We start from the raw sequence: 8,133 nt of genomic DNA, 5'->3' as shown, positions 1-8,133 counted from the left end.
CCATCACCCCACCAAATCCAGTTATCCCATCTCTACCACCCAGAGCCAGCCCCCAAAAATGGGGATCCCCAAATCCAGACGGCCTGTGGGTCTGCCCTTCCCACCACATGACCAAATGCATTGTGCAATCCAGCCCCTTCCCCTGACCCCTCCCCAAGGGGATTTTTGGGGCGTGCCTAGTGCTCCGCCCCTCCCCTGGGGGCTGGGCCAAGGTATATAGAGGGGTGGCAGCTGCCTCCCACAGCAAGTCCAGCTGCCCGGCACCAACATGCTCGCCCTGGAGGCTGCACAGTAAGTGGGTCCCCCTAAGCCCACATTGGGACCCCCATCCTGCGCCACCCCCTGGGCCCCTCCTCCAGGCCCCATCCTCATGGACGCCTGCCCCGCCCAGGAGCAGGTGGATGGAACCGGGGTCCACGCTGCCTTTGCCCTGATTCTTTCACCACAGACTTCCCTCCCTTCTTCCCAAGCCTGCTTCTCCAGGTCCCCAGAAGTGGCATCTGGGGACACTTGCTGCTCTCCTCTCGGGCCATGTCCTCTCCCAGGTGGCCCTGTATCTGTCTCCGGGCCTCCCTGCCATGTCTGTTCTGTTCCTCGGGCTCTGCTCTCCGCCTCTTGCTTCCTCTTGTTTCCTCCCTTCAGTTCTGTCCCCCCCCACACCGCTTCTCTCCTTTGGTCGGTCCCCACCACCCTATCTACATTCCTGGGGCCAAGAAATATCTTGTCCCTGTGCAGGAGTCTCTTTCCATGCCTTCCTCCTCTTCCCACTTCCCACTCCCCCTCATCTGGTTCCCTGTCTCTCTCTCCCTCTGCCCAGACATTTCTCCCTGGTCCAAGTCGGACCCATTTGCCAGACTTGCCCACTAAGGGCCCTGGCCACCCCCCACCTGCTGGTGCCCAACCTCCTCTCGGGGACTTTCTCTTCTTCACTTTCCCTGCCCCCCTGCAGCTTTTGTCTATGCAAATTCTGGGGAGGGGGGGACATTTGCCTGGCCCCCCCACTTCCTGTCCTGGTGGGGGAGTGGGGGGTGAATGTGGCAGGGCTGGTCTCACCCGGGGACACCCAGCAGACTTCAGAGCTGCAGTGGCACAGCTGCTGCCACCTCCCCCATCAGCCCCCAACCACTTGGAGACTCAGGTGGCTGAGGGTGGCTCTGACATGCCCCTGTGTCTCTCCCCTGCCAGGCTCGATGGGCCACACTTCAGCTGTCTGGTAAGTTGGGTCCCCTGGGGTGGGGCCTATGGCCCTCCATGAGCCCCTCAGGTCACCTCTGCCTCAGTTTCCCCTTCAGTGCCTTCTTCTCTCTTTGTCTTTCTGAACTCCTGCTTGTTATCCTCCCACCCTGTTCCCATCCCAGACCTATTTCTGATTTCTCTATCCCTTTTGCAAGCTCTGAGACCACCCTGGGACTTGAGTGTCTGTCTGTCCCATACTTGGCAAGTGTATTCATTCCTCTTCCTGACTCCCTACTCCTAGTACTGGAGATTGAACCCATGGTGCTCTATCACTGAGCCTCAGTCCTTTTTGGGGGGTAGAGGGTACTGGGGATTGAACCCCGGGGGCACTCGGCCACTGAGCCACATCCCCAGCCCTATTTTGTATTTTATTTAGAGACAGGGTCTCACTGAGCTGCTTAGTGCCTTGCTTTTGCTGAGGCTGGCTTTGAACTCATGATCCTCCTGCCTCAGCCTCCTGAGTCACTGGGATTACAGGTGGGGGCCACTGTGCCCAGCAGTCCTTTTTAATTTTGATTTTGAGATGGGGTCTGCCTAAGTTGCTGAGGCTGGCCCTGAACTAGAAGTCTTCCTGCCTCAGCCTCCAAAGTAGCTGGGATTATAGATGTACACCACCACACCTGGCTTTTAAACTTTTTTCCTTTATTCCATAATTCTTCAAACACAGAAAATACTATACCCAACTTCCCAGGAGCCACAATTCAGTCCAAGAGAGAAAACCTTCCTGATGTGGTTGAAAGAAAACTACTTCTGGATCACTTCCCAGCCTCGAGGTTTTTTTTTTTTTTTTTTTCTTTTTTTTTCCCCAATTGAATATAAGTTACACATCAGCTGACTGTCCACGTTTGTGTATGTCCATGAGTTTTCACATTGTCACACCCTTGCCACCATTGACCAGATGCAGATCCAGAACATTCCCATTATTCCAGAATAGAGCATTCCCTCATGTCCCTTCCCAGGAAATACCTGCCTGGCATCATCGATTGTTTTGCCTGTTTTTTTTTTTTTAAAGAGAGAGAGAGAATTTTTTTAATATTTATTTTTTTTTAGTTTTCGGTGGACACAACATCTTTGTTTGTATGTGGTGCTGAGGATCGAACCGGGCCGCACGCATGCCAGGCGAGCGCACTACTGCTTGAGCCACATCCCCAGCCCTGTTTTGCCTGTTTTTGAACTTTATATGAAATGACTCATGCAGCAGGTCCTGTTGGGGACTTGACTCTCTTCCCTCTACATTAAATGTGGCTGTTCTTTTTCCTTGCTGTATAGTACTCTAGCCAACTATGCCACAGCTTGTTCATTCATCCTGCTGGGGACCCTGCTTCCGGTCTGGAACTCTTAACAAAACTGCTCTGATTATTCCTGACCAAGGCTCTTCTGTGGGCAAGGTTTTCAGCTGTCCTGGGCTTACGGGGGCTGCAGGGTCACAGGGATGGTGGATATTGATGCTAGCTTTAGTGTCCACTAGATTTCTGAGGCTAATGCAACACATGACTCTTGGAACAACCCAGAGCAACACAGAGGTGTTTTAAGGAAGTGTGGAGCCCTCACCTCTGCCACACCTCCTCAACACCCTGTCATACCGACTGCACATAGACCGGCTGCCAGGTCCTCAGGAGCCACAACTGTGCTGGGGGCGACTGCTGTGTGTCTTGCTCACAGTGTGCCTGTCTCCGCTCCTGCCTCTCCCTGCCTGACTGTGGTACCTGGTCTCTGAGTCTCTCTGCCTATCAGTCTCTGCCCTCACCAGCCTCTCCCCTCACCAGCCTCTCCTCTTCCTCTGGCTCTGTCAGTCTCTCCTGGGGTCCAGGGTGGAGATGGGGCTCCCTGAACCCCGGGTTGATCCTCTCCCCCCAACCCCAGCAGTACCCAGATGGCGTCTTCTACGACCTGGACAGCTGCAAGCACTCCAGCTATCCTGACTCAGAGGGGGCTTCTGGTGAGTGGCGCTGGCCCAGACCCCTCCCCACCTGGGCCTTGGGCCCATTTCACAGATGGGGAAGCTGAGGCTCAAGGGAGGTCTCATGTGGCATGGTAGAAGGGTGGCCCAGGCTTCCAGACCGCCTCCCCTTCCTCTCCCCCACATCACTCCCCCATGCAAATCCTGGGGTCAGAGATTTGCACAGCCCACAATAGTCCCTCTGTGCTGGGGACACTGAGTGGGAGGGGGCCTCCTCAGACCTCCTGGCTTCTGACTCAGTGCTTTCTCCCAGATTCTCTGTGGGGCTGGGCCGAGGCCCCCCCTGTCCCAGCCACCTCCTATGAAGGCTTTGACCCAGCAATGGCCACCTATGGTCATCCCTCAGCTGCCCAGCTCTGCTATGGACCCTCAGCCTACAGTCCTGCAGGGAATCTGGACCCAGCTCCCAGCCTGGAGGCCTCTGGGCCCAACCTCCCAGCATACCCCAGCGAGGACTTCACCAGCCAGGTGAGGGGCAGGGGACAATGAAAACCAAAGCCATCATCTGGTGCAGGTGTCCGAAGGGCCAGGCACTGTGCTCAGCCAAACCTGGGCATACAGCAACCTTCTTGTTCCTTCAGTGCCCGAGGGCAAGAGCTGTCCCTGTTCCAGTGCACCAAGGGGCTGCCCAGACTGGCCCTGTGTGCTGGCCAGGCTTTAATGGAGGCAGCTCAGGTGTCCCCTGGCCTGGACATGGAGATATGATCCAAGGCCAGCATCCAAACTAAAAATAAAATGGAGACAGAGCAAAGAGAGCCACAGAAAAGGGAGAGGGAGGGAGAGAGGGTCCCTGGATATGCAGGTGACACTGGCCTTCCACAGACTCTGGGCCCCCTGGTGTGTGCCCCGTACCCCAGCCCAGTGCTGTCAGAGGAGGAAGACCTGCTGCTGGACAGTCCTGCCCTTGAAGTCTCAGACAGCGAGTCGGACGAGGTCCTCATGACTGGCCCTGAAGGAAGGGGATCCGAGGCAGGTACGTGGGAGTGGGGAGGTGGAGGAAATGCCCAATAGAGACAGAGGGAGGGTCTGAAGGAATCATGGCTTCTCCTACTGTATTCTGCACCTCTGAGAGTAGGTTCCAGATCCATGCCACCTGCTGGCTGTGTGACCTTGGGCAAGCACCTCCACCTCTCTGTGCCTTGGTTTCCAGTCTGCACAGAGGGAATGACTTTGAGTGGGAGGGGGGCCTTTGAGTGACTTTGAGTGATAGTCAGTACCCCCCGCGAGGCTGTAGGGAGGACTAAATGGGTTTGTAGGTGCAGATGGGATAGCACTGGGTGGCACAGTGAGTGCCCAGTATGTCCATATCTTCACCATCATTACCAAGGCAAGAGCCGCAAAAGGAATCCCAGGACCCACCCCCAATTTGTTAACCCTTGCTGCTGCCCACAGTCTATATCTCACACCCAACTGGGAAGTTGGCCACGGATTGTGTTTGCCAGTGGGCCTGTTTCCCATCTGTGAACTGGGCGTCGCTGTCCTCATCCCTGTCTTGTGGGTTATGATGAAAATGAAATGACCTCACATTTGGAAAGTGCCCAGTGAGACACCTGGAGTGAAAAGCTCCCTCGAAATTTATAACAGTAAAATAAGCCCGCACGGGAGCCCACTTTCCACTGAGGAGACTCCAGCTCAGAGAGGTTGTCACCACCTCTGATCACAGTGCTGAGACAGGGCAGGTGGGCGTGCCCCATTTTGAAGTCACCAGTTTTGTGGGGCCGTTGCTGCTTGTAGGAGCCCAGGAGTCCTATGCCCTGGCCTCTCCCAGGACCCCACCTTGCCTGGGGCAGAGAGGTTAGGGTTAGACTAGGAGCTGGAGAATCGGTCTTGGGGTCCAAGCTGACTCCAGGGCGCCCGCCAGTCGGTCCCATAGGAGCGCGGTCAATACCACGCAACGCCCGGTTCCATCCCCAGGACCATAAACAAGACCCAACGAGTGCAGAGCAGGGAACAGGGCAGACAAATCCTGAAGGCCGAAGCAGGGCAGAGGGATGGGAATTCCGGAGCTAATGGCTTCAGGAGGGGGCAGAGACAGGTGTACCCAACGGCCAACTCCCCAGACCCAGAGGCTGGGGCGGAAGCGGGCGGAGCCGGAGGGACGTCCGCTGACGCGTGTCCCGCGCTGCTGCAGGGGCCCGCAAGAAGCTGCGCCTGTACCAGTTCCTGCTGGGGCTGCTGACGCGCGGGGACATGCGCGAGTGCGTGTGGTGGGTGGAGCCGGGCGCCGGCGTCTTCCAGTTCTCCTCGAAGCACAAGGAGCTCCTGGCGCGCCGCTGGGGCCAGCAGAAGGGCAACCGCAAGCGCATGACTTACCAGAAGCTGGCGCGCGCGCTCCGCAACTACGCCAAGACCGGCGAGATCCGCAAGGTCAAGCGCAAGCTCACCTACCAGTTCGACAGCGCGCTGCTGCCGGCCGCCCGCCGGGCCTGAGCGCACCGAGCCTCGCCTGTGGAGCCGCTTGGGGACCTCATGGCCCAGCCAGGACCCCTCCAGAGTCCCTGGGTCACCTTGGCGTCATGGCACTCTAGGACATAGGATCCATGGATCCCTACATTTGGGGTGGGGGCTGCCACAATCCCTAAGCCCTGCCCAGGGCCCCTCTAGGACTCCCCAGTGTGTTTCTGGGACTCTTTTGTCATGTACAGGATCCCCGAGGATCGTCATGTTTTGAGTCACAGGACCTATGGACCACTGTATTGTGTGTGGCAGGCAGGGGGGTGGGGCATGGGCAGTGTGTCCAGAATTCCAAGAACTTCTGGGGGATTCCCCTTATGTCTGAGGTCCCCTCCATCCAGGCCAGTCACCTCTTTGAAGCCCCTTGTGTGTCTGTGAACCTTCAATCTCATCAGATCATCACACCAGGAGGGGGCGCTGCCAGAAACCTTAAACCCTGGGGTGGGGCGTGGGGTCCCTTTGGGATCCCCTTCTCAAGTCTGGATCCCTGTTGTCAGATCTGAGGTCCCCTGGTTACGTCTAAAGCCCTCTGTGGAACCCTTTATCTTCCCAGATCTCTGTCCATCTATGGTTCTTGTCACTCTGTACCCCCAGATCCCTTTGCCATCTTTGAGATCCCCTGTTCTATGGAATCACTCTACTATCACTTTTGAGGGGCGGGGGGGGGCAGTCTGGAACTCTCTAATCACATCTAGAGCCCCTTTGTGATCCTTTGGTTATGTCTGAAATGACTTGTTAGGGTCTAGGGTTGGGGTAGGGGTTCAGTAGCACTCAGTTTGGGCCCCTCTTGTCATATCTGGGATCCTCCAGTCACATATGAGACAACCCCCCCTCAGGGGATCCCTTAGAAGTCCCAAAGGAGGTCTGAGATCTCTGGACCTTCCTGGGGTGCCCTTTGTAGGCCCCTGTGAGCACCCTTCTGCCACCACGGGGATTTCTGTGTGTTGGGCGGCCTCCCCCCTCCCATGGCAATTCTAGGGAGAGGTCTCAAGCTGGTGAATCCCCACCCCCACCCAGGCAAACTAGGTCCCTGGTGGTGTTTTCTTTAGTTCACTGAAGCGTTTTAAGGGGAAGAACCTGAATTAACAGCCAATCTTTGAAATAGGGAGATGTTTCATGGTCCAGATTTCTGGCTTCGCTTAAATCTTTGGACGATCTGGTGACAGTGAGCCAGCTTTGTGATGTGGAGAGGTTGCAGCAGGAGAGTGGCCTCCTCATAACGCATCATCTCTTCTTGCACTTCCTTGGTCCCAATATTGAGTTTCTACCCTGTGCAAGAACCCCGCAGGAGCCAGAGCCTGTGTGGGAGCTGTCACTTGTTAACCATGGGAGTCAAAGGTCCGGAGCCTCAGGGCTGGGTGGGCTAAGCAAGTGAAGCCTCAGTTTGTCCCTCTGAAAAGTGGGGGAAAGGAGAAGGATCTCAAAAAACCCTTGCAAGCTGGTCTGGGTGGGGCACACCTGTAATCCAAGTTACTGGGGAGGCTGTGGCAGGAGAATTGCAAGTTCAAGGCCAGGCTGGGCAACTTAGTGAGATCCTGCCTCAAAATAATAAAAGGGTCTGAGGAGCTAGCTCTGTGGCAGAGCACTTGCCCAGTACGGATGAGGCCGTGGGTTCCATCCCAGCACAAAAACAAAACCAAAACCACCTGTCAGCCCCCTTGAATTTCAACACATCTCCTGAAATCCACCCCCAAGGAGGGTGGGAGGAGGAGAAGCCTTAAGGACCCAGAGAAGGTCCATGTTGGCATACCCAGCACACAGCGTTGGTGCTAATCCTCCCTGGGGCTTCTTCCTGCAAAGAAGGTACTTTATACAAAAGCTATCATCATCACCCTAAACGTGGAATAAAAATAAAGCAAAAGGAGTCAAAGTGGAGGGATGTCCTGGGTCTCTTTGCAACCTCCTGATGCAGTAGGGCTGGCTGTCGCTTAAACATGGCGAGAGCAACAGAGAAGGGGGAGATAAAAGAGGAAATCAAAGCAACAATGACGGCCAGACCTGGCTGAGCCTTGAATGACAAAATGAGGATGTAGATGTGCAGACATTGGGGGTTCCGTTTAATTTTTGTGTCTCCCTTTCCTCCAGCCAATTAGAGTTCTGCCCCACCTCCTCCTCTCTTTCTCTTCCGTCTAGGTCTCTTTCTAGGTCTCTGTCTTCCTCTCTCTGAATTGAGCCCTCGGGCTGGCGGTGGTGGACGCGAAGCTCCAGTTGTTAGAGTCCCTCTTTGTCACCAGGCCCTGTGAAACTGCTGGATCCTGGAGAGGCGAGGCAGTCTGCCTGGCAGCCCGAGGCGTCACACGGAGGCTGCCTCCTGGTTGGACTGGCGCTCCCCGGGGGCAGGGAAGTTTTCAATTCTTAGGGGATTTTGAAAAAGGGGGGTGGGGGTGGGAGACGCGTAGGAAGAAAAAGGGGAGGGGCTTCACGTCCTACCGGGTACCTCACGCAGCGTCACTTCTCGGTGGCCCGCCCTACCCCTGTCCCTC

At 56.0% G+C, this 8,133-nt stretch overlaps 1 protein-coding gene across 5 annotated transcripts; it reads left to right on the top strand.

Annotated features, from left to right (window-relative positions):
- The first annotated feature begins 205 nt into the window (after positions 1–205).
- Positions 206–7,525, top strand: Spib (Spi-B transcription factor). 5 transcript variants are annotated; one of them, XM_048790470.1, is made up of 6 exons: positions 206–291; positions 1,186–1,213; positions 3,103–3,175; positions 3,450–3,664; positions 4,054–4,169; positions 5,328–7,525. In XM_048790470.1, exons 2-6 carry the CDS (start codon positions 1,191–1,193, stop codon positions 5,624–5,626), a joined length of 726 nt encoding a protein of 241 aa, XP_048646427.1. In that variant the 5' UTR covers positions 206–291; positions 1,186–1,190; the 3' UTR covers positions 5,627–7,525. The 5 variants fall into 5 exon arrangements, with proteins under 5 accessions (XP_048646427.1, XP_048646425.1, XP_048646428.1 ...); XM_048790468.1 differs by having other exon boundaries at positions 207–291; positions 4,019–4,169; XM_048790471.1 differs by having other exon boundaries at positions 207–291; positions 4,019–4,165; positions 5,328–5,506.
- Positions 7,526–8,133: the final 608 nt, after the last annotated feature.

The sequence above is a fragment of the Marmota marmota genome, unplaced genomic scaffold (assembly GCF_001458135.2).
Source record: "Marmota marmota marmota unplaced genomic scaffold, marMar, whole genome shotgun sequence".
NCBI classification, from domain to species: Eukaryota; Metazoa; Chordata; class Mammalia; order Rodentia; family Sciuridae; genus Marmota; species Marmota marmota.
The sequence above is the reverse complement of the archived record's forward strand: the minus strand, read 5'-3'. Positions and strand labels throughout refer to the sequence as shown.

Coding starts and splice junctions, on each gene's coding strand:
- Spib (XM_015496470.2), top strand. CDS start 269: ATGCTCGCCCTGGAGGCTGCACA. Junction 1,214..3,099: donor GGCCACACTTCAGCTGTCTG/GTAAGTTGGGTC, acceptor CCCCAACCCCAG/CAGTACCCAGATGGCGTCTT. Junction 4,170..5,327: donor AGGAAGGGGATCCGAGGCAG/GTACGTGGGAGT, acceptor GCGCTGCTGCAG/GGGCCCGCAAGAAGCTGCGC.